Raw genomic sequence first — 25,449 nt, 5'->3', positions numbered from 1 at the left:
TATCTTCATAAGCTGCTGCAGAGACAAGGAAAAAAGCAAGATTAATAATCACATTTTATAGATGGTGAAATAAAAATGCAGAGAAATTGAGTAACATTTTTCCAGAAATGCACAGTCCTTCCTGTGCTCTCTGATTAGTGTTGCAGATTTATTGCCCAAGTTGGGAGTGGCCGTGAACCTTGCACTTGTGTTATTAGTGTGGATGATGGAGACATGAACTTGGCCGGGAAGGTTGGGTAAGGAAGGGCTTATACTGTGAAAGGTGATGCAGGGTTAGGGTCATGCTCTCCAGTAGGAAGAAGTGGGGGGTTGTGGATGGGCAGTTTTCTTTCTAAAGCTAAATGACAGGGACTTCGTTGTTGGTCATATTAATCTTTGTACCTTTTTCGTATAGATAAAGGAAAAAACTTTTTAATGGTTATGCTTTAATATATTTAGTTTTCCTAATGTTTCAACTTATAAGGAAGAAAATGGACCTTTAAAATGAAGAAAGGGGGACTTCCCTGGTGGTCCATTGGTTAAGAATCTGCCTGCCAATGCAGAGGACATGTGTTTGATCCCTGGTCTGGGAGGATTCCACATGCCATGGTGCAACTGAGCCCTTGTGCCACAACTCCTAAGCCCATGCTCTAGAGCCTGCGAGCCACAACTGTTGAAGCCCATGTTCCTAGAGCCTGTGCTCTGCAATGGGGAAGCCACTGCAATAAGAAGCCCTCACAGCACAACTGGAGAGTAGCCCCTGCTCGCTGCAACTAGAGAGAAGCGCGTGCAGCAATGAAGACCAAGCGCAGCCAGAAGTAAATAACATTAATGAAACTTTCAAATGAGGAAAAGGGATGCGCTTTATCTAGTGGCAGTCACGTGGACTTAGACTCATTGCACATAATACATAAGTGATGTACTATCTGCTGACTGCTTTCTCCGGTCCAGGCCCTGTGCTAAGTGCTCCAATGATGCTGTTTCATTTTATCCTCCTCCCAACGTCAGGAAACCGGTATACAGCCACAACCTGATGGCACTGTGAACTCGGGGTCCTAAGTGTTTGCACTCAACTCAGGTGGCGTCCACGCCTCTGTTTGGGGTCATTCCCCCATAGGGTCACAACACCTGCGCGTGACCTGGGAATGCCTCACCAGCTACGTGTACTGTCAGGAGAGCCACCGGAGTGAAATATCAAAGCTTAATCACTGGTGTGTCGAAAATGACAGTTGTCCGTTCTCCTTCTATAGAAAGATAGAATTTTCCACGTCTTGCTATGGAAATGTTGGAAAGGAATAATCTCTCTTTCTTAGGTGCAAATTTTGTCTGACACTTCGTGTGTGTTTCAAGTATTTCTGATGTCCCAAAATAGCAGTGAGGAGCCTCTGTAAGAGGATTCCATGGGCTGGTAAGTGAAGGTTGAGTCCCTGACACTGCCTGGGCGGTTCTGAGTCCAGAGGGGAAAGGCCATGTTCCAAGCTGGCAGTCCTACCCGCTGTGGACGCAAACCGAGACCAGAAACAGCCCCCATGCAAGATACCAGAATGTGATTTTTTTTTTTAAAGCATGTAAACTTTGAAATAGAAAGGCCAAGTAGTCTGCCTCTTGTCATAGGCAGTGTTGCCAAGGAGATGGTGCCAGCGTCAGGGAAAACTGGTGCCTGCTGAGGGTGTGGGGTTGAAACAGAAAGGTTTATTCCTTCTCCAGAGGTGTGGTGAGCACCTGGGTGCTCCAGGCGCTGTGCTAGGCACCAGAGATGCAGCCAGAGGCCAGGGATGGACATGTACTCACCCCGCCCTGTGCCTGGAGACCACCTCGCCCGATCACCTCTCCTGAGAAGCCCCCCGGGTTTTGCCTCGCCTGTGTTGTATGTTGGCCTCAGGTCCATTGTTGCCTCCGACTAGACAGTGAACTCCTGGAGGAACCGCAGGGTCTGGTTTCTGATCGTCGCACCCAGCACATTGCCTCGCACATAGAAGATGTTTAGGAAAACGGCAGCTGAATTATTCCCCGCTTAGTGACTAAATGAGGGGCACTAAACTAAGCAAAGGAGAAAAGGAAAGATATTTCCAAAGAATAGCAAGGAGAGATAAGAAAGCCTTCCTCAGCGATCAGTGCAAAGAAATAGAGGAAAACAACAGAATAGGAAAGACAAGAGACCACTTCAAGAAAATTAGAGATACCAAGGGAACATTTCATGCAAAGATGGGCTCGATAAAGGACAGAAATGGTGTGGACCTAACAGAAGCAGAAGATATTAAGAAGAGGTGGCAAGAATACACAGAAGAACTGTACAAAAAAGATTTTCACGACCAAGATAATCACGATGGTGTGATCACTGACCTAAAGCCAGACATCTTGGAATGTGAAGTCAAGTGGGCCTTAGAAAGCATCACTGCGAACAAAGCTAGTGGAGGTGATGGAATTCCAGTTGAGCTATTTCAAATCCTGAAAGATGATGCTGTGAAAGTGCTGCACTCAATATGCCAGCAAATTTGGAAAACTCAGCAGTGGCCACAGGACTGGAAAAGGTCAGTTTTCATTGCAATCCCAAAGAAAGGCAATGCCAAAGAATGCTCAAACTACTGCACAATTGCACTCATCTCACAGCAATATGTGAACCGTGAACTTCCAGATGTTCAAGCTGATTTTAGAAAAGGCAGAGGGACCAGAGATCAAATTGCCAACATCCGTTGGATCATGGAGAAAGCAAGAGAGTTCCAGAAAAACATCTATTTCTGCTTTATTGACTATGCCAAAGCCTTTGACTGTGTGGATCAGAACAAACTGTGGAAAATTCTGAAAGAGATGGGAATACCAGACCACCTGACCTGCCTCTTTTTTTTTTTTTTAATTTATTTTTATTTATTTGGCTGCGCCAGGTCTTGGTTGTAGCATGTGGGATCTTTAGTTGTGGCACACAGGATCTAGTTCCCTGATCGGAGACCGCAGCCGGGCACTGTGTGTCGGAAGCTCGGAGTCTCGGGCACTGGCCCATCAGGGGAGTCTTCATATACTCATTTTGAAGTGTCCAATTTGGTAGATAAGTAGATTCATAACGTTGTGCAACCATCACCCCTATATGTTTCCAAAACTTTCTCATCACTGCAGACATAAACTCTCTAGTCAAAAAGCATTAATTTCCTGTCTCTCCTCGCCTCAACCCTCCCTAACCTCTGATGCACTTTGTTTCTACAAATGTGCCTATTCAAGATGTCACGCAAGTGAGATCTTGCCATATTTGTCCTTCTGTGGCTGGCTTTTTTCATTTAATGTTTTTGAGATTCATGTACGCTGTATCACCGACCAGTCCTACATTCCTTTCATGAGTAAACCCTATTCCATCGTACAGATACACACAGCTTATCCATTCACCCTCATGGGCACTTGGGCTATTTCTACATTTTGCTATGGCAAATAGTGCTTCGGGAGATCAGTCCTGGGTGTTCACTGGAAGGACTGATGCTAAAGCTGAAACTCCAATACTGTGGTCACCTCATGCGAAGAGTTGACTCACTGGAAAAGCCTCTGATGCTGGGAGGGATTAGGGGCACGAGGAGGAGGGGACGACAGAGAATGAGATGGCTGGATGGCATCACCGGCTCTATGAACATGAGTTTGAGTGAACTCCGGGAGTTGGTGATGGACAGGGAGGCCTGGCGTGCTGTGATTCATGGGGTCGCAAAGAGTCGGACACGACTGAGCGACTGAACTGAACTGAACGTTGGCGCGCAAGTATGATCGAGTTCCTGTTCTTCTTCAGGGTATATACCCCGAAGTATTTGACTGCTGGGTCAAAGTGTCTATTTTTAACTTTCTCAGGAAACATTAGTTTTCCATGTCATTTTACACCCCCAGCTGTATACAGGGATGTACACACCTGTTTTCATATTTGTTTCTACCGGAACAGCACAGTCTTTCCCGCTTTCAGAGGTTTAACGCGTCCCTGTAGTGCCTCTCCGATCCCGGACGTCCCTTCCCCTGTCCCAGGCCGCCCAGCAACAGAGCCGCACGGGCCCTCGCTGCGCCGGCTCACTCCCGCAGAGCCCCCAGAGCCTAGCTCGACGCGGAAGGACCTGCGCCGTGGATAGCGTGGAGTCCCCGGCTCTGCCCCTCACCCCGGGCCCACAGGCAACGAACGCTCTCAGCGAAGAACCCGGGCAGAACTCCTCACGCCACGGATCTCCCGCCGCAGCGTCCCTTCCGCAGGAGCCGAGAGGGGACTTCCCCCTGACCTGCCTCTTGAGAAACCTGTATGCAGGTCAGGAAGCAACAGTTAGAACTGGACATGGAACAACAGACTGGTTCCAAATAGGAAAAGGAGTACGTCAAGGTTGTATATTGTCACCCTGCTTATTTAACTTCTATGCAGAGTACATCATGAGGAATGCTGGGCTGGAAGAAGCACAAGCTGGAATCAAGATTGCCGGGAGAAATATCAATAACCTCAGATATGCAGATGATACCACCCTTATGGCAGAAAGTGAAGAGGAACTAAAAAGTCTCTTGATAAAGAGGAGAGTGAAAAGGTTGGCTTGAAGCTCAACATTCAGAAAACGAAGATCATGGCATCTGGTCCCATCACTTCATGGCAAATAGATGGGGAAACAGTGGAAACAGTGTCAGACTGTATTTTTGGGGGCTCCAAAATCACTGTGGGTGCTGATTGCAGCCATGAAATTAAAAGACACTTACTCCTTGGAAGGAAAGTTATGACCAACCTTGATAGCATATTAAAAAGCAGAGACATTACTTTGCCAACAAAGGTCCGTCTAGTCAAGGCTATGGTTTTTCCCGTGGTCATGTATGGATGTGAGAGTTGGACTGTGAAGAAAGCTGATCACCGAAGAATTGATGCTTTTGAACTGTGGTGTTGGAGAAGACTCTTGAGAGTCCCTTGGACTGCAGGGAGATCCAACCAGTCCATTCTAAAGGAGATCAGTCCTGGGTGTTCATTGGAAGGACTGATGCTAAAGCTGAAACTCCAATACTTTGGCCACCTCATGTGAAGAGTTGACTCACTGGAAAAGACTCTGATGCTGGGAGGGATTGGGGGAGGGAGGAGCAGGGGACGACAGAGAATGAGATGACTGGATGGCATCTCCGACTCGATGGAGGTAGGTTTGAGTGAACTCCGGGAGTTGGTGATGGACAGGGAGGCCTGGCGTGCTGTGATTCATGGGGTCGCAAAGAGTCAGACACGACTGAGGGAGTGAACTGAACTGAGCTAAAACTCTGTCTTAGGATAACCCCTGCTAATAATAGTTTCTTCACTGAAGAATAAATACACCTTAGCAACCATCGAATGTGCTTCAGCTGCACTGAACAAAAAGAAATCGATTTTAGACTTGACTTTGAACATCCAGGAGCTTGGAGCCTTGCAGACCAGTGGAGCAGGGACCAGGCATCTGCCCGATCATAGCAAAGGGGTCTTTGGTTCCCCAGGGATTACTGAGGGGCCAGATAAAGAAGTACCTCCTGACCTGAGGGGTCATGTTGAGCAGATATTTATGGAGCATCTGTTGTGTACCAGACTGAGGCTCTAAATGTAAGAACACAGGCCCTGCCCTTGGGATAGTGGAGGGCAAACACCCAGACATATATATACAGCAGTCGTCGTTAAGTCGCTCAGTCTTGTCCGACTCTTTGCAACCCCATAGACTGCAGCACACCAGGCTTCCCTGTCCTTCACTACCATGCCCATCCAACCATCTCTTCCTCTGTTGTCCCCTTCTCCTGTCTTCAATCTTTCCCAGCATCAGGATCTTTTCCAGTATGTCAGTTCTTCGCATCAGGTTGGTCAAAGGATTGGAGCTTCAGCCTCAGCATCAGTCCTTCAGGTGGTCAGTTAATATTTATTGGGCCGATCTGGTGGTTCGTGTCTGCATGCTCACCACGCGGTCCGCCAGCACCGATAGCCAGGTGTGTTTGAGTGAGGAAGGGGCGGGGGAGGGCAGGCTGTCTCATAAATGTGACCAACGTGTCATGTGTGCAGACAGGAGGACACGGCCTTTGAATGGGGGAGAGTTTCAGAGTAAATTGGAAAAGGTTGAAAGCAAAGGCAGGAGACCAGTAGGGGTTTACAAGAGAGGACTGGACCACAGAGGGCTCCAGCAAGCCCACAGTGTGGAGCTGAGTGGATGATGGCTTCTAGAGGAAGTGGGAAGAGATGGGTCTTATCAGCCCTGCCCGTTCACATGCACGGAGGCCCGCTCTTCCCCGGGCGAAAGGCTTGCGCCTGAGCTCCCGTTCCTTCATGAAGATTCGCCCCTTCCACCCTCCTTTGTTTGCAAGCCTTAGAACTTTCCATCTGAATCACATATTTTAGCACTTTCCTTCTGTTTAATAAAGGTTTATTCAATCTACAAATCCTTACCGATTGGCTCCTAAATGCCAGACCCTGTGCTGTCTTCATGGACATAGCAGAGGAGACAAACGGTGAGGAGGTTATTGGGAAAGTGCTGTAAAGTGACATTTACGGCACCAGAGATGGAGACTAACTGGTGTCAAGGGACGCCTGTCGGTGGCAGTGACAATTAAGCAGAGGTTTGAAGGATGAGCGAGGAGGAAGCCGCCACCTGAGAACCAGCGGAGAAAGCACTTGAAGTCGAAGCAACAACTCCGCGGGAAGGCTCAGGAAACCAGTTAGGCTGGGGCTTACCGACCTGGGAGAGGGGACTGGATGACAGTGCCAGGCTGGGCAGGGCCCAGCCGGGGCAGGGGACTGAGATTTCATTCTCAGTGTGGCAAGGAGCCTGGGAAGGACTTTAGGCTGAGGGCCTATGACCTGTTGAGCTGGTAGAGCATGGATTGGAGGAAGCAGTGAAGAAGCGGAAAGATAGGAAAGCCCAGGTGAGGTGGTCAGGGCCAGAGCGGTGGCAGCAGAAGTGGTGAATCTGGGGCCAATTGAGCTACTTCGGAGCTGCCATTATTGAGTGGCAAGAATGTAGAGGGAGGGAGAGGAATCAGAGATCAATCCCAGGTTTCCAGCATGAGTAGTGGGGTGGGGTTGCGGGGGGGAGGGGTGCGATAGTAACTCCATTTAGTGAAACAGGACAGAGGGAGGAATTATTTGGGGTGGGAGGGTGCAGAGGAGAAGAATTTCCTTTTAAACACAAGTTGAGGTGATTGAGAGATATTCCAATGGAGATGTCAGGCCATCAGAAACGTAAAGCTGGAGCTGAGAAAAGTCCAAGATGGAGACAGACTTTTGGAAATACACAAAATGGGATTTAAACTGCCAAGAATGGACACGATGACCGTCGCAGTTTCCTAGCGTGTAGAGACGAGTACCACAGACTCAGAATAACAGAGACTTGCTCTCTCACAGTTCTGGAAGTTAGACATCCAAAATCAAGGTGTCAGCAGGGCCATGCTCCCTCTGAAGCCTCCAGGGAGGGGCCTCTTGCCTCTTCTAGCTTCTGCTGGCTCCTTGGCTTGTAACAGCATCGCTCCAGTCTCCGCCTCCATCCTCACACAGCCATCTTCCCTCTGCATCTGTGTCCAAATCTCCCCCTTCTTCCAAGGACACTGGTCATACTGGATGAAGGATACACCCTGCTCCAGGGACAACGTCATTGTAACTGATGACATCTGTAGTCACCCCATTCCCAAAGAAGGGCACACGTTGAGCTACCAAAGATTAGGACTTCAGCATGACTTTGGGACACAGTTCAACCCCATAAGAATTAACCTAGAAAAACAATGAAATGAGAGAAGAGAAGGGGTCCTGGGGCTTTGCCATGGGCAGCACTTGGATAGAGGAAGACAAGCCGTGAGCCCCAGAGCAGAACAGATGCAGGAGCACGTAGTGTCGTGCGAACCAAGATTGCCTGTTTGAAGCCCGGATGGAAAGATCACCTGTGTGGAAGAAACACAACTCTCAGGCTCCAGAGCGGAGAAACTGACCAGTGGACGCAACGTGGCCCCCGCTGGCCTCGGCGAGCTCCATGCTTGAGCGGAGCGGAGGGGCGAGTCCAGGGAGAGGAGGGAGGGAAGACGCGAGAGACAGAGCAGTGGAAGCTGCCGGAGATGACTCTTCGGAGATTTGGCTTTGGAAGGAGAACAGAGAACTAGGGCAACAGCTGCAGGGAGCTGACGGGATTAGGAGAGGTTTGGTTTTGGCGTGTTTTGTTCTTGTGTTCTGTTTTATTGTTTTTAGACGGGAGACACTGGAGCGAGAGTGTGTGCTGGGATTAGGTCTGTTTGTGTGTGTGTGTATTGTGTATGTTTTTGTGCACGACTTCAGTTGTCACCTGTGCTTTGGTGTCGCCTCCCCAGCGACCCATGGGGGACAGGGCTGCACCTCCTGTTTCTTTTGTTTCCCAGCTGCCCTGCCTGATGCCCACGCAGTTGCTCACTAGGATCACAGCAAAAGAAATCCTCTGTCATACATATCGCGATGCCAGGAATTGCTGTCATTCCGTTTTCTGATGGACTAAACAATTTTTTTAAATATTTACTTACTATTTATCTGGCTGTGCTGGGTCTTAGTTGAGGCATAAGAACTCTTAGTTGCAGCATGTGGGGTATTACTTCCTCAACCAGGGATCGAACCTGAGCCCCCTGTATTAGGACCTTGGCATCTTAACTGGACCACCAGAGAAGTCCCCAACTAAATGATTTTCACAGGTCCCATTCCTGTAACGTGAGTCTGCTGTTTCTCGCCCAAGAACATCACTGTCATGCCCTTTGCATGACAGTCTTACCTGTTGGATTCTGCTGGGCAGATCATCAGGGAACAGAATCTGGGAAATGGGTTTCCCAGTGGTCTGCTTAAGGGCATGAAAAAGTGAAAGTGAAAGTTAGTCACACAGTCACGTCCCACTCTTTGTGATCCCAATGACTGCAGCCTACCAGGCTCCTCTGTCCTTGGAATTCTCCAGGCAAGAGTACTGGGGCATGAGGGCCAGTTAATTAACCTGATAGGAAGGACAGCTCCATGGTCAAGTGCAGAGATGGCCACACGGAACCGGAGCAGCCTGTTCCCAAGACCCGACCTGGAGACTGTAGTGTCCAGGCTACAATGGGCAAAGGGACAGGTCACAAGAATGGGAGACAGGGGTGCTGAGATGCCTGATTCTGAGACAGCAGCAGCTGCCACAGGAGGGGTTCTAGGACCAGAGCAGGTGCCTCCCCAAGGAGAGGCCCGAGTCTCCACGTGAGAGGAGGCAGGTAGACACGTCTGACTCTCAAACAGAAAGGGCAGAAAGCAAAGCAGGTTCTGCCGCACGTGTAATAAGAGCATGTTGTTTTCACTATCATGTTCTTTTGAGATACTCCCTTCTTTTCGAAAAGATGTGTTGGGTTTTTTTTTAAATCGAAACCACCATGGAAGAGATGGCATTGCTGGAAGCAACCTGCGGTAGTCTCATCAGTTCCACATAATGATCTGTGGCTCTGGAAGCCCTGGTGTGTGGGGCCATCGCTGGACACAGTGACCTAGGCCAGGTCGAAGGTCCCATGACCCAGGACAGTCCAACACTGATGCCTCCCCAACCTCCCCAGGGCATCCATGCTGGAGGGCAAGAGCCATCCCCCACGTCCACATGAACCATCAGCAGCTATGCTGGGAAGAGACAAAGATCAAAGACAGGGCGAAGTGACACCCAGCAGCAGGGGACAGGGACAGGGGAGACCCCTTAAGTAACAGTTCGCTCCCTGGCCCTCCACAGCAGGCCCCTCCTTCCAAACCCACAGAGACCCAACCTTGGCCTCGCCGCCCAGACCAAGATCTCAGTGCTCTAGAAGCACCAACAGGAGTGCTGCCTCTCCAGCTCCAAGGAAGGGAAGAGACTCCTTTTTACAGCTGAAAAATCAAAAAACTTGATAGCAAGATCTTTTGGTTCTTATTTGTTTTTTCAGAACCATTATGTAGAGGGAAAAAAAAAAACAGCAATGAGAGCCAATTTAAAGGGTCAGGCAGGGAGATGATTTGTGGGCCGGGAAAATTCAGCTCGAAGCTCCAACAAGTGAAGGTGCTCTGGCACCCCCTCCCTCCCTTCTTTCCTGTTGGCTGGGCAAAGATAACCCGGATAGAGAAAAGTCTCTCAGCTCCCGGGCTCCCTCTCCAGGCTGCTAAAAAGGTGGAGTTGCATCTTCCTGGATCACTTCATCAAGGGGACCGTTGATAGAGAAAACAGAAGTTGGGCACGTGCATCAGCAGAATGCCTTGAGCCACGTTTTAAAAAAAAAAAAAAATCATAAACTGAGTTCATATCTCATGCTCTGAACATGGTTTTCTCCAAAATGTACCCCTAACAATCATGACCAATTCCTAGAAAAGCAGAGCTACTCTGTGGTCTTTGGCTCTGATTACTAAGTACATGTGAAATTTTCTCTTTGAGTTTAGGTGATTTCCTTCAGAAGTTCCAGCAGGTAACCAGGTTTATCATGTGAAGGAATATAGTTTCCAAAGTTAGGAAAGGGTTTATAATGGAATTCTGATTAACACCTGAATTACGGATCATGAACCAGGTACTATAATTGTCATAGTAGAGAATTCTTTAGAAGGTAATGAAAAAAAAAACCAAAAAACTAGTGTTTCCTTGGAAAAATGTGATACAAACTCCTAAAAAGGGATTGTTGGCATAAACAGATCCTGGATTTAATCCCATTCTGGGTGGAGGCAACTTGTTTTATATATGACCGAAAATAGAATAACTGTACTTCAGAATTCTTTTGTAAAAACTGGGCATCCTTGGGACTTCCCTGGTGACCCAGTGGTTGAGACTTGAAGCTTCCACTGAATGTTCAGGGTGCAGGTTTGATCCCTGGTCAGGGAACTAAGATCCTGCATGCCACTCAGAAAAAAAAAAAAAAAAAAACCTGGGCATTCTCTAAAGGTTGGTTTCCTGGATCTTTAGCTACAAAAGATAATTCCTGAGTATCTAAAAGCGATGATTAGCTCATCTGGCTGGAGCGTGATGGTAATGAAGCAGTAGCTGTGGTTTCCTCTGGGTCTGCTCTGCAGCCTCAGACCTACCGTGCATCTCAGCCAGTCATCCAGCCAGGCTCCCTACTGATGTGAGGGCCAAGCCAAAGGATGCAGGGATCATTGCAACCCAGCTCAAGAACAACAGGACCTTGAAGGGGTCAGTAACAGTAGCTTGGGTTTGAAAGACTGGATTTTTTTTTTTTTTTTTTTTTTTGTAGAATTCGTATAGAAATAGCTTCCTGCATTTCCAAATTGCTAATGACTTTTTTTTTTCCATTCTTCCTTTTCAGGGCCCCTGAGATCATCCTGGGGTTACCATTTTGTGAGGCAATTGATATGTGGTCTTTGGGCTGCGTCATCGCAGAGCTGTTCCTGGGCTGGCCGCTGTATCCAGGAGCTTCAGAGTACGATCAGGTGGGTCCAGACAGCACAGGTTCTCAGCCAGCTCTCTTCCTTTGTCAGATGGGCACCCCATCCATAACCTGACATGGGGTGGGGCTCTGAGGTGTGATACTGTCTCCTAAATCTTGCTTCCCTTAGATCATTTTTTTTAATTTAGCCATGATCTTTATTGAAGCATCTTACTGTGTTAGCTCCTCAAGTACCAGTATCCAGATTTACAGTTGAGGATCGCCTGGCTTTTCTTTCTTTGTTCTTCTTCCTTTTCCTTTTTCCTTTGATTACTTCTTTCTCTCCCTGTAAAGTTGTCGTTTTTCTCTGAGATGCTAGAGCCGTTAGTACACCATGTGTATGGTGACAGGAAAAGCCCTGACCTGATTCCCGTCTTTCCTTGCAGATCCGGTATATTTCACAAACACAGGGTTTGCCAGCAGAATATTTATTAAGCGCGGGGACAAAGACGACTAGGTTTTTCAACCGGGACACAGACTCGCCGTATCCTCTGTGGAGGCTGAAGGTAGGAAGAGTGCCCGCCCCATTCCTCACCAACACCCAGCTTTCAGGGAAGAGGGTCCCCCTGAAAAGCCCCCACATTCGCGAGGAGCCTTTAACCGAGGCACGTGGGTCCTGGCTCTGACTCTGATTTGGCCACAGCGGGGTCGCGACTGTGGTTGATACATAGTGGATGGACTTTTGAATGTTCAGAGAGCACCGCTTTGCTTGACCTACTGCCTTTGCACCTCAAGCTCTGATTACTGAACTCCCTCAATTTCATCCAGTAAACCTGGACGACCTGCCTGGTTGGCTACTGGATAGAGAGATGAAAGAAATGAACGGCCCCCGGCCCTTAAGGAACTCCCAGTGCAGAAGGAGACTGAACCTGTGTGACAAGCCCTGCCTCCTCCCATGACCAGCACCCTGTTTCAGGCAGGAACAGAATGTGGGAGCCTGGAGGAGGGAGCCTGGATTCCTGCTATGGCAGAGGGTTGAGAAGGAGCATTTGAGCCGGGCCCTGAAGGGTGCAGAGAGCCTTGCAGGCAACAGCACAGTATCCGAAGGCTCCGGGAGGGGTCTGCTGGCCCTGCCGGCAGGTGGTGTAGCGCCTCACTGCACACCGTAAACTCGGGCGGTTTGACTTTAACGGAAACATATTTTGCTTTCACTTTGATCGGTGCCTAGTAATTAAAATTAATGTTTTGGTTTTTTTTTCCTGGGAAGGAGAAAATAATATAAGTCTTAAGTGTGTTTTGTGTTCATTTTAGGTGTTTCTTTTATTGTTGCAAGAGTGTGGATGGGTATTTTTTTAACAGAAACCACAGCCAAACTGTAATACATTTAGAGATAATGCATGGTCAGTGATGGCAAAAGATTTAGAAAAGAGATCTGGCAGCTGAGCAAGCCTCTGAGGCTGTTGATGGGAGGCTAGCGTTTGGCAGCTGTTGAGGGTGAGTGGCTCAAGGTCAGGTCCAGTGAAAGAGTTCTGGCAGGAGGAGGCTGCCGTCGGCCAGGGGCGGGATTCATTTCTGCGTCTTAGGAGCCTCAGGCCTTCTTGGCCAGCTGTTCCCGCATCGAAGCCTGGATCTTAGCAGCTCCAGGTGTGCTGTCCTTGAGTGAGTCTTGAAGAATCAATTCCCTGTGATCCATGAATGAGTCCAAAACCCCATAGTCATTGGAAACAGCGGCTTCCTAGACTGAGGCCAGTTCAGGAACCAGACGTGTGTACCCTGGACCCAGGCAGTCACGTGACCTTGGCAAGCTCCACAAGCTCTGTGCTCCCGTTTGTCCCTCCGGAAGATGGGCTAGTAATTGGCCTCCCTAAGTCGGTCGTGAAGGGCATTACGTGAGTTCACGTGCTTTGGAACAGTACCTGGGGACTTCCCTGGCAGTCCAATGGTTAAGAATCCGCCTTCCAATGCTGGGGACTTGCGTTCGATCCCTGTTCCAGGAAGGCTGCACATGCAGAGGGGCAACTAAGCCTGTCCCCCCAACTACTGAAGCCCGCATGCCCTAAAGCCCATGCTCCACAGTAAGAAAAGCCACCACAATGAGAAACCCCCTGTGGCCACAATAGGAGAAAGTCCACACACAGCAAGGACCCAACACAGCCAAAAATAAATACATAATTAAATAGAAAATAATTTTTAAAAAATAGTGCCTGACACATAGGGAGAGCTCTATGTATATGAGTTTGATAAATTAAAGTTTTAAAATGTGTGGACAAAAGGCTTCTGCTTTTCCACATATGAAACCTAACTGCATCCCTTAAACTTAGGGGAGAATGTGGTTCTCTTGGGGTTGTGGCATATACTGCCTTCTGGGGATCCCCCAGACCCGACTCAGAGCTGGCCCCCCAACAGTGTTCATGGGAAGGGAGGAAGGCAGAGGGGTGACCTAAGTATGGAGCAGGAAGAGAGGAAGGAATTCCTGGGCAGGTCACTTTAAGAATCTGGTCTCCTCTGAAAGGTAGGAAAAGATCCTCAGGGGGAGAAGCAGAGGTTGGCAGGTTTGAGTTACAGTGACTAGGAAATAATTCATATTACCAATGGCCTGTTGCCTCTCTTAACCAGACACCAGATGACCATGAAGCAGAGACGGGGATTAAGTCAAAAGAAGCAAGGAAGTACATTTTCAACTGTTTAGATGACATGGCCCAGGTAAGCTCCGTGGGTGAGTATACAGTGTTAGCCCTTTCAGAGCCAAGCACAACAACACTTCTGCAGGAGTAATTAACAGAGGATGGAGAGTAGAAATCCACCTGACTCCAATGTGGTGGCTGACCTTGACCTTAAACAATGGTATATCGGCCTTAGGAAGTATACCATTGGGTTTGTGGAACATTTTTAAGACCTTACACTAGCTCTTTAAAAACAGCTTCAGTTTACTGGCTCTCGATTGTAAAATAGCACTGGCCAATCTTACTGATATCTTCATGAGAAGCATTCAAGCCTATTAGTTCATTTGAGTACCATGATGAGTTCTCTAGTGCCACCTTAACAAGGGGCCATAAACTGGTGACTTAAGACAACAGCGTTTATTCTCTTGCAATGCTGGAGGCTGGAAGTTTGAGATCACAGTACCAGCAGGCCATGTCCCATCTACCAGCTCTAGGAAGAAACTGGCCCAGGCTGTTCTAGTTTCTGGTGGCCCCCAGTAACCCTCGGTTTCCCTTGACTTGTATCTGCATCCCCCAATCTCTGTCTCCTTCATGTGGCCTTCATCCCTGTGTTCCCTCTTTTCTCTGGGTCCACATCTCCCTTCTTTCTCTTACAAAGACACCAGTCATTGGCTGTATGGCCCACCCTACTTCATTGTGACTTTAACTTGGGTACATCTGCTAAGACTCTGTTTCCAAATTAGGTCCCATTCCCGGGTACCAGGGACCAGGACATCCATCTTTTGTGAGAACACAACCCAATGCAGTCAGTCTCTCTCAGGTCACCTTTGTGTCCAGAGAAAATTCTAGAACATCAGCTATTTTTAGAGTAAAACCTAGTCTAAAATCAGGGCAACCCAAAGAGAGTTCTTCTTCAAAGCAATGAGAAACACAGCTCCAGACCAATAAACACTTAACACACTTCTTACTGAAGGTAAACATAACCAAAACTCATGACTCCAAGTAAAGTATACAAGTATACTTGTCAGTTGATTAGAAGCTTTGATTTTCTGAGAAAACTGAAATTGCTTTCCAGTACATGTCTTGGGGTGGCGGGGGGAAGAAAGCACCACAAAACAAGGCTTTTAAAGGTGATCCTAGTATAAGTTTCCCAGGCAGTACAGTGGTAAAGAATCTGCCTGCTAATGCAGGAGACACAAGTTTGATTCCTGGGTCAGGAAGAGCCCCTGGAGAAGGAAATGGAAACCTGCTCCAGTATTCTTGCTGGGAAATCCCACGGACAGAGGAGCCTGGTGGGCTACAGTTCATGGGGTCACAAAAAGTCAGACATGACGGAACGACTGAGCACACGCACACACAGTATAGACTTACTCTTGGAAGAAAAATCCTGTGTTCAGATATCCTGCCTGCCTTCGCCAGAGGCAGTCCCAGCGAACCAGGGGACTCAGATAACTCAGGCCCTGGCTCAGGAGCCACAAGAAGACTGTGGCCCACTGTTGGTGTGGGAAGCAGGACCCAATACCTCTCTTGGAAGGTTAAAGAAATAAACCTTTTGCATCTTATTTTTCACTGCTTGGTTGTAATTACTGTTTTTTAACCATGGGAAAATACATGTAGCCTAAAATGGTACAACTCTAAGTATACCATCCAGCACATTCACATTGTCATAAGCTCAGTCTCCAGAGTTCTTTTCACCTTACAGTTCTTTTCAATGAGGTGTGATACAAGGTGCATTTCAACCTAACTGATGAAAGCAGGAGCCGGCCACGCCCACACATTCATATGTGTGCAGGTGCCCACAGGGGCCTCTCCTGCAGAGAGAACAGCCATGACCTGTGGGCAGTGATGACCTGTGGCAGCGGCCCCCATGGGGCAGACACAGCCTTCTGGGGGTTGGGAAGGGGTGACCAAGAGATTAGGATGGAGCTGCAGAGCACAGAACAAGAAGGATGGGGCGAGGGAGGCCCAGTGGAATCTTGGTAACTTGTCCCCACTTGCGTGCAGGTGAACATGACGACAGATTTGGAAGGGAGTGACATGTTGGTGGAGAAGGCGGACCGGCGGGAGTTCATTGACCTGCTGAAGAAGATGCTGACCATAGACGCTGATAAGAGAATCACTCCAATCGAGACCCTGAACCACCCCTTCGTCACCATGACACACTTACTCGACTTTCCCCACAGCACACAGTAGGTGTCCTAGTCAATGCTTTATCCCATGGGTCGGCAGACTTTTTCTCTAAAGCCCCAGGTAGTGCATATTTCAGGCTTTGTAGGGACTTCCCTGGTGGGTCCGGTGTTCACGACTCTGAGCTCCTTTCAATGCAGGGAGCGCAGGTTTGATCCCTGGTCGGGGAACCAAGATCCCACATGCCTCGAGGCCCCCCCCGCCAAAAAATTCAGGCTTTGTAGCTGTATGGTATCTGTCACAACTCAGCTCTGCCATTAGAATTGAAAGCAGCTGTAGACATTACAGAAACCAACAAGGGAGCCTGTGTCCCACTAAAACAGTATTTATAAAAACAGTCGGCAGCCACATTGGGACCCTGGGCTGAAGTTTTCTTAACACCAAAGAGAGGGAACAGTGGGGCGCGGGAGGGCATGAGGCCGGGTGGACCAGACCTGGAGTGTCTGCACGAAGGGAGGTGCTCAGAATGGCAGCATCTGTGATGCAGAGCCATGTGCAAGCCAAAGGCCACATGTGGACTTGGTCCCGTGTGGATTGAGATTTATTGGTTTGTTCATTCATTCACTGTGCTGGGCGAGGGGCCGGAGGCAGTGGGGAGCAGAGCAGATGGGCACCCTGCCCACTGGAGTTTAGAGTCTATAGGAGAGAAAGTGAAAAAAGTGAAAGTTGCTTAGTCGTGTCTGACTCTGCGACTCCATGGACTATTACAGTCCATGGAATTCTCCAGGCCAGAATACTGGAGTGGGTAGCCTATCCCTTCTCCAGGGGATCTTCCCAACCCCGGAATCAAACTGGGGTCTCCCGCATTGCCCGCAGATTTTTTACCAGCTGAGCCACCAGGGAAGCCCATATAGGAGAGAGGAAGGCACTAAACCAGCAACCCCCAAATAACCAGGCTGTTCTCAGGGGATACAAAGGGCTAGCAGAGCATGTAACAAGAGGACCTTGCTGGAGGCAGGGCGGGGATGACCCACGGATGTGACCGCCCAAGGAGAGGGAAGTGCTTGGTGGGAAGACCAGCGAGAGCAGAAAGGGCCTTGCCAGGTGGAGACCCTGGCGTGGGCAAGATCAAGCACAAGAGCCCAGGGACAGGGAGAGATGAGGCCTCAGGATAAGCCAGTGGCAGGGCTTCCGTGTTATGGATTTCGCTCTTTCTCCTAAGAGTAATGGGAAGTCATTAAAGGATTGATGGCCGGGGAATGGCTGATTGGAGTTGTGTTAAACAAAGATCGGTCTGCTGTCGCTCGATCAAGTCAAATAAGCTCGGAAAAAATGCCCATCAGATCTGGCAACTTGGAGGTTGCTGGTAACTTATGGAGAGCTGTTTCCGTGGATGGTAGAAGCAGAAACCAGTTTAGCAGGTTGAAAAATTGAGTGAGAGGTGAAGAAATAGATGGTACCCTTTCAGGAAGGAAGGCTGTGAAAGGGGAGGGAAGAAATAGAGGGGTGACTCAGGAAGGCCCAAGGAGAGGGTTTCTTTTCATATGGAAGAGACTTGAGCATCTTAAGAGGCTGATGGGAAGTGCCTGGTAGTAAGAGATTAAAAACAAAGGATGCTCAGAAGATGCTTCTCGAGGTAGTGGGAAGGACCAGGATTCGGAGGGCAGGTGGAGGAATAGGCAACGTCACAGAGCGGGGGCAGCGGAGAGCGCATGGCTGTTGCAAGTGCCTGGTGCGGTGGAGGAGTTCAGGGGCTTCTTCCACCAGCTTCTGTCTCTCTTCTGTCCCTTTAATGACTTCCCATTACTCTTAGGAGAAAGAGCGAAATCCATAACACGGAAGCCCTGCCACTGGCTTATCCTGAGGCCTCATCTCTCCCTGTCCCTGGGCTCTTGTGCTTGATCTTGCCCACGCCAGGGTCTCCACCTCTCTCCTTGTTGAGAACAGGGTATTGGTGGAGGTATTAAAGGAGGGTAGGAAAGCTTAGGTAGCAGAGGGCAGCAGAGACAAGTGAACGGAGAAACAGAGCAGAATCGCTGAGTGTGGGGGTTGGATGTGAAAAGCGCAGGGTGTAAATGAACGCCCCAGGTGAAGGCATGGAGTCAACAGGGCCCTTCCAGGTTGAAGTTTGGCTGGACTGCTAGGAGAAAAAGATTGACACAGATTTATGATGTTGGCGGTGAAGAGACTGTAATCCAAAGTCATGGCTATGCGAGGCTTAGCTAAGAGAAAGGAAGTGAAGCTGGGAGGGGTCCAAAGAGACTGAGTGGTCTGATCAGCTCAGAGAATGCTTAGTAAAGTAATAGTTGAACTAGCGAGATGGGTGGAAAGTGTGCCCAGGAGGTGGGATGCTTGAATTTGTGGTTGTGGAAATGGCACAGTTTCAGGCTTGACAGTCCAAGGAATGGGGTGGCTGGAATTGACAACAGGTCCCTGGAGATGAGAAGGAACTAAGGAGCCAGGGAGTCTGACCAGGAATCAGGGTGGCCTCTGAGGGCTTCCCTGGTGGCTCAGAAAGTAAAGAATCTGCCTGCAATGCAGGCAACTCGGGTTCAATCCCTGGGTCGGAAGATCCACTGGAGAAGGGAATTGCAACTCACTCCCAGTATTCTTGCCTGGAGAATTCTGTGGACAGAGAAGCCTGGTGGGCTACAGTCCATGGGGTCACAAAGAGTCGGACACAACTGAGCAACTAACACTTCCACTTTTTCACTTTTCGAAGTCTCTCATGTGGGCAGGACTGAGCTAGTGGCCCGGCCTCGGTGACTGAAGGGGAGAGAAGAGAAGGGAGGATTAGTTTGAGGAGGCGCCATCACAAAGCACCACTGAGTGGCTGAGTGTCATGAACAGCAGACACTCATTTTCTTATTCTAGAAGCCCACAGTCTGTGTCCGGCAGAGTTGGCTTTTTCTGTGGCCTCTCTCCTCAGCTTACACATGGCCGTCTTCTGCCCCGTGTCTTCCTGTGGTCTTCGTCTTATGCTGTCTCTGTCCTGATTTCCTCCTCCTTCTAAGGAATTGGATCAGGGCCCGCCCTAATGACCTCATTTCACCTCTTTAAAGATCCTATCTCCAAATTCAGTCCCCTTCTTAAGTACTGGGGGGTTAGAACTTTAACATGTGAATCTGAGGGGCACAGTTCAGCCTATAAACAGAGAGTCAGGAGAGACATCACTTTGACCTCTGAGGCACTTGGGACATGAAAGAATAAACAGCCCCCTCCCTGGTTGTCTGCCGGGAGAAGCAGGGTGCTCAAGAGAGCAGCAGATTTCAGGTGGGATCAGGAGAGGGATACCCAGAAAGAATCTGCCGCTGAGACAGCTGCGGGTCACCATGGGCCCCGCCACAGCCAGAATCAGACTGGGTCAAGCCTCAAGGCTGGATTAGACCCTCAGCAGCATACGAGAAATGAGGGTGTGGCACCCGTCACCAGTGGTGCTTCCTGTATTCTCGGTCTGTTCCTTACTAGCTGTAGTTGAGCAAGTCAGACTGTATTGCAACAACCAGACAGTGCCTCTACTTGAGAAGCATGCTTGCAACAACCAGACTCGAGTACAGACAAGGAACTGGGACCCATCCCTTGCAAACTCTCATTACGGGATTTGTCCTGTTTCTGGGTATAGGAGGGGTAAGTCAAGGGGTGTCAGTCTGAACTGCAGAAGAAAGGCGGACTTGGTGATTTACTGCATAGGGCCCCCTTAAGCTCAGCCTTCGTGTCATCAGGAGTGGCATGGGATGGCTGAGAAACAGCTGTGGATGGGGGAGGGAGGGGTGCTCGCTAGAGGGTTTCTGGTAGCCGTGTGCACTGTCAGTGAGACATCCGTGCGTGCCCAGCTGTGTCCAACTTCTTTGCAACCCAGCGGAGTGCTGCCCACCAGGCTCCTCTGTCCAAGAAGTTTCCCAGGCAAGAATACTGGAGTGGGCTGCCATTTCCTTCTGCATGGGATCTTCCTGACCCAGGGATCGACCCCACGTCTATTGCATCTCCTGCATCAGCAGGTGGATTCTTGACCTCTGAGCCACCTGGAAAGCCACCTGCGCCGTCAGTGAGACAGTCAAATGCAGAAAGTTTGAGGCTTGGCTGAATGTCCTCAGGGTGCTGTCTGTCTTTTGGTTCTGCATGGAAGCAAGTCAGGGTGTTTCACTGTGTGTGGTGAAGACCCAGCACGGAAACCATGGGCGGCAGCTCCTACCTCAGAACCTGGCGTGGGACCGGGGGAAGCACTGACAGCTTAGATTTCAGAAAATAGGCCTCAGGAGGAGAGAAGGGTCTCTGAGCACAAGGTCGCCTGATCCCCAGGTAACCCTCGAATTTTCTGAGCAGACCATGAAGAAGTCTCCAGCCAGAAGAAACCTCCAGCTCACCCCTGGGGTTGGCAAGGGCTGCCCCAACATCTAGATTATCAGATGAAAGAGACTCCACTCGTTCCTCCACGCCAAGATTCTAGCGCACGAATTCCTTAAAAACCTTTCTCAACATTAACCCAGTGTGAAAGTACTTTCCTCTGAAACTAAAAACTCAGATCGTTTCAGTTAGAGAATTCTGAGTCCGAAAGCTTTGTATTGAATTGTCGAAAAACCATTGATGCATTAAATACAGTCCAAAAGAACACAAAATCCACTGTTTTATTCTTTCAGCCTCCGTGTGAAAGCACTTAGCAGTAGGTTTGGTACCGAGCGGATGCTCAAAACGTATTGGCATCGCTACAGTGTTTTTAGCTCTGGGTCACCGGAGAATACGTTTTCCTTCTCTCCAGGGTCCGCATTAAGTCACTGTTTAACTTAGTGTGCACTGTGTGGCCAGTGTAAGTCATCATTGGCTCACAAAGAATGTATAAGTCAGTTAGGAAAGCTTTCATGGAGAGGATGTTTGGGGATAGCCCGCAAGCACCTGCTTCGCCCAGAATCTAGCTTACCCGTGGTACAGTATGCAGTTGTCATCTTAAAATGGTAGAATTTTATTGCTACTACACTACTTATAATTAAATAAGTATTTTAAAAGGAAATTTAAATGGGATCTTGCTATCCTAATTATTAGCATTTGAGGAAAAAGTAAGTTTAATTAGAAGAAGACCCAGAAGTGAATGAGACTTGACATGGCACGTGTGCTTAGTTGTGTCTGACTCTTTCAGACCCCATGGACTGTAGTCCACCAGGCTCCTCTGTCCATGGAATGTTCCAGGCAAGAATACTGGAGTGGGTTGCCATTTCCCTCTCCAGGGGATCTTCCCGACCCAGGGTTCAAACCCACGTCGCTGGCATTGGCAGGCAGATTCTTTACCACCTGGGAGGTAGAGATGTGAATGAGAAACAATGTATAAACAATTGAAAATCCTCTGGTGGGTTTTCAAACACTTGGTCAAGGCCACTTACGGCTTTCTTTGTCCTTGATGCTGGTGTCTGCAACACTTTTATACTTGGATTTCATAATTTTTTGTTTTGATTCAAAAATGCAATGGGAAAAGAAAAAGAGGGAGAGAATTTTATGTAACTGGGTAAGAATAAGAAAAAAAAAGAAAGGAAAGATGAAGGAAGTTAAAAAGAATGTACATGTCTATGTGAAGACTGCCATTAACCAGCTCTTGATCTTGGCAAATTACCTATCCCTTCTCTGCTTTATCCTTACTCGCAAAATAGGGGCAATAGTTGTCTGTCTTCCCCTCGTGGTTGTTGTAGGACTGAGTGAAAGAGTGCTTGCGGACAGCCGCCACGTCAGTAAACTTCACGCTGTTAGTAGCTGTTAAATCATTATTCTCCATCCATGCACAATCCAGGGAGGAGCAAGAGTGCCAATAGGTCCTGATGCCGGGTTTGCTATTCTTTGGCTGACCCCTAGATGGCGCTGGTGCCCTGGATTAGCTGGAAAGGGTGTGGACAAGGAAGATGGAGGCAGGTCATCCATTGCTGGCCAGTCCCAATCAGAGAACTTACATGTTTATTTATGGGCCAGAAACCACTTTGAAAGCCAAGAATGAGCTGTGGAAATTGGGAAGCAGATCAGCAGCAGGAGGAAATACAGTGAGAGTCAAGAGGTCTGTTGTGTTGGTGGAGAACTTTACCCACCCAGGATGAGGAGGAGGCAGTGAGAAGGTGCAGGGTGGGAGGGGGTGGCTGGGGGAGGGTGGAATTCCTGTAAATACCACCAACTCTTGCAAATGCAGACATTGCCTGAGAAATCCAGGAACCTGAGTCCCAAAGTGAAGTGTCTCGGTTCTTTCGTTTATTAGATTAACTCTCCTCTCTTTTTCTCTCCATTATCTCCCCTGTAATTCCATGTTACTCTGTTTCCCTGACACCTTTGTCTCTGCCTTTTGCATGAACAGCGTCAAATCATGTTTCCAGAACATGGAGATTTGCAAGCGTCGGGTGAACATGTATGACACGGTGAACCAGAGCAAAACCCCTTTCATCACACATGTGGCCCCCAGCACATCCACCAACCTGACCATGACCTTCAACAACCAGCTGAACACTGTCCACAACCAGGTGAGTGGGGAGCAGAGGGGAAGGCAGACACGGGGCTGCCAGAGCGAAGGTCAGGGATTCTATTTCCCACCAAGCTGAGTCAGGAGACAAAACTCCAATATCGTATACAACAGACAGCTCTGCAAGAAGGTGTGTGTCCTCACCGTTATTTCCTTGGAGATCCTCAGGCATTCTTTGCATTGACTCCGAGCCCCTTGAAAGGTCCCAGAAGTGACTCACTAAGAGAGTTATTGCTGACATGGTCCTCCTACTGCTTTCCTGTCCTGCTGTGAGAATAAGGTAAAGGAGATGCTGGGATCCTCTCCTGTCTGACATCTGCCTGATGGAGAATTCTAGAACTGGAAGGGATGGATGCTAGCGGTCATCCAGCTCAGGCCCCCCGCTCCTCGTGTCCACACTGCTGGGTCCATATTATCTCCTTTCAACACAGACAAAACCTGCCCTTTTCCAAGTCTTGTCACCAGAATCCCAGCAGTGAGAATCCAAAGGGGACCCACAGCTTTCAAACCTCCTGCAGAAAATTTCCAAAATCTAGCACCTAATACACTGCTGGAAGTATGGACGACACCCAGGAAATATGTACCGTATGAAGAGTCCCCAAGCTCTCGCTCAGGCAGCCTCTGGTATCTAAGAGACTTTAATTTATATTCCTACCTACCAGTATCACCAGTTTCCCCAAAGAAAGTGTCCCTAGATTTTCTTCAGTCTTAGTATCAGTCTTTAATGATAACCACACACCTGTGTATACACACACACATACCACACCCCTCGATAGCAGAAGAGCATATATGTTCCCGTGTGAATACTCTGCCTGGCCATCCACTCTTTTGACAGGTCCCCAGCTCCCACGAAGAGTCACTGACCCTGCTTCCCAGGCCATTCCTGGCACGTTTGGTTCCTAAGGCCCAGCGTTCCTACCCAGCCTGTTCCTCTCCCCCTCTGCCTACCCTTTAGGAGAGGCCACCTAGAATCTGCTGCCCCCTGGAGGCCACTGGTGTCCTTACTGTTCTCCTCAGCTGAAAAAGGTTATTTCCCCAAGGCCTGGAGTCCCGTGTGATAAACATTCCCACGCAGCGCCTAGCTCAGTCCTCAGGCTAAGGCAGCCACCGCCAGTCAGGTAACTCCTTGACAGAATAGCCACTGTGATTCTGCTGTTCATCACCAGAGTCCCAGCATGGTGAGCAGACCGTCTTGCTGGTGCCCTGAGCAGGGAGGGTAGAAGATACATTGAGATGGGAAGTTGGGCCTAACTGTGATTGGAAGGAGGGCCAGCCTAAGATGTGTATACACTGTTGATTAGGCAGCAACTGGAGACATTTGAGCAGAGGTGGTATCACACAAAAAGTAGTCATTTAGAAAGAATGTTCTAGCCTCTGTGCCCAAGAAGAATTAGAAAAGAAGAAGTGGAGGCCAGAACATCACTAGTCAAGGCCTTACAGGTCCCAGGCACCAGGACAGAAGGCCTTAGCGAAGGAAGTAGTGATTAAAAAGAGGGAGAGGGTTCTGGGGACATTTGGAAGGGAGGAGCAGCAAGACCAGTGGCTGGCCAGGAGGGGGAGCCATTGAGCACCCGTGTGGGAACCTGGAAGAGACTGCTGCTGGTGCCCCAAGGAGGGCAGCCAGGAGGCAGGAAGATGAGGGGAGAGTGTGGACTCTGGTGTCTAGAGGGCAAGCGGCTGTGGGAGGTGTGTCTGAGGGGAACCTGCAGGAGAGGTGAGGCTGCAGAAAGAACAGAAAGGAAACACGAGTCATGCCATTGGTGACAACACAAAATGCTGGCCCCATGCAAATGACTATGTATAAAATAGATGAACAAGGGCCTACCGTACAGCACAGGGAACTGTAGTACCTTTCAGTAACCTGTGATGGAAAGGAATAGGAAAATCATATATATTTATCCCTTTCACTAGAGTTTGCTTTTGTTAGAATATATGTACATAACACAACATTGTAAATCAGCTACACTTCAATAAAAAAGAGTGATAAGAGAAGCTGGCCGACATGTGCCACACATGCATTCCCAGTCGCACTACCTGGAGGCTGACTGTGTGATGCTGCACAGACAGACGTTTGTTGTTACAATAATACCTTAAAATCTAAACATGGGCAGTACCTAATTTGGTGATTACTTTCAAACGAATTCTATGCTTTGCACTGAAATTCAGCATAAAGTATAAGTATAAAAGACATGTAAAGTGAGACTTTATTCTTTTCATCAAATCTGACGCAGATGCATACCTTTCCTAAGGTCCTAATTTTGTATATTTCCCGATACGCTTGTGGCTCTTTCCCTTTTAATTTTTTTAGTCCTTGTAGCCTGTAGTAGCAAATCTCTCATAAACAAGGTTGAAACTGAAGCCATAGGTTACTCCACCTATCTTACTAAAGGATCAGCACGAAGAAGACTGAGATGGGGTGAAACTGGAGAATTCCCAATGTAGAATTCCTTTTCCTTCCATGGCCTTGCTTCACATGGAAGTTCAACCTCAAATGCTATCTCTTTCTGAAAAAGAAAGGAGAGAGGACATAACTTCAGTGTCTGTCTAACCCGTCTCCATCTAACTTAACCCATCTCAAGTTCTCTTGACCCCCTGGCATCTTCTCCTTGCCCTTTAGCCTTGGTTGCTGAATGCCAGCACGAGAACGCACCAAATGCCAACAAGCAACCCCAGCCTCAGCACGGCCCTCTCCATCCCTATTTCTGTAGTGTTATTACTTCGCAGTAACTGTGTTCTGTGAACATCTAAGGGCATCTGTAAAAGCGCTACATTTGACCTGAGCAGAAGGGCTTGCTGCCCAGGCCCTCCCCAAGTATGTGTGCTTCCGTGTCAAGCTCTGGGAATCTGAGACCCAGGGCCTGGAGGAGCCACATCCTAGTTTCATCCTCCCCAGTAGAGACCAAGTCCAGA

At 48.7% G+C, this 25,449-nt stretch overlaps 1 protein-coding gene across 4 annotated transcripts in view; it reads left to right on the top strand.

The window, feature by feature from the left end:
• HIPK2 (homeodomain interacting protein kinase 2) overlaps positions 1-25,449 on the top strand; it is a 213,071-nt gene that overhangs the window by 132,853 nt on the left and 54,769 nt on the right. For all 4 annotated transcript variants that reach the window (XM_088834690.1, XM_088834688.1, XM_088834689.1 and 1 more), the window contains exons 3-7: positions 11,206-11,329; positions 11,712-11,831; positions 13,882-13,968; positions 15,933-16,117; positions 22,378-22,540. In XM_088834690.1, the coding sequence (XP_088690816.1) occupies positions 11,206-11,329; positions 11,712-11,831; positions 13,882-13,968; positions 15,933-16,117; positions 22,378-22,540 (679 nt within the window). The remainder of the gene's footprint in view (positions 1-11,205; positions 11,330-11,711; positions 11,832-13,881; positions 13,969-15,932; positions 16,118-22,377; positions 22,541-25,449) is intronic.

This window comes from Moschus berezovskii, chromosome 3 (genome assembly GCF_049115385.1).
Source record: "Moschus berezovskii isolate FMDL1 chromosome 3, NW_MosBer_1.0, whole genome shotgun sequence".
Classification (NCBI taxonomy): domain Eukaryota; kingdom Metazoa; phylum Chordata; class Mammalia; order Artiodactyla; family Moschidae; genus Moschus; species Moschus berezovskii.
The sequence above is the reverse complement of the archived record's forward strand: the minus strand, read 5'-3'. Positions and strand labels throughout refer to the sequence as shown.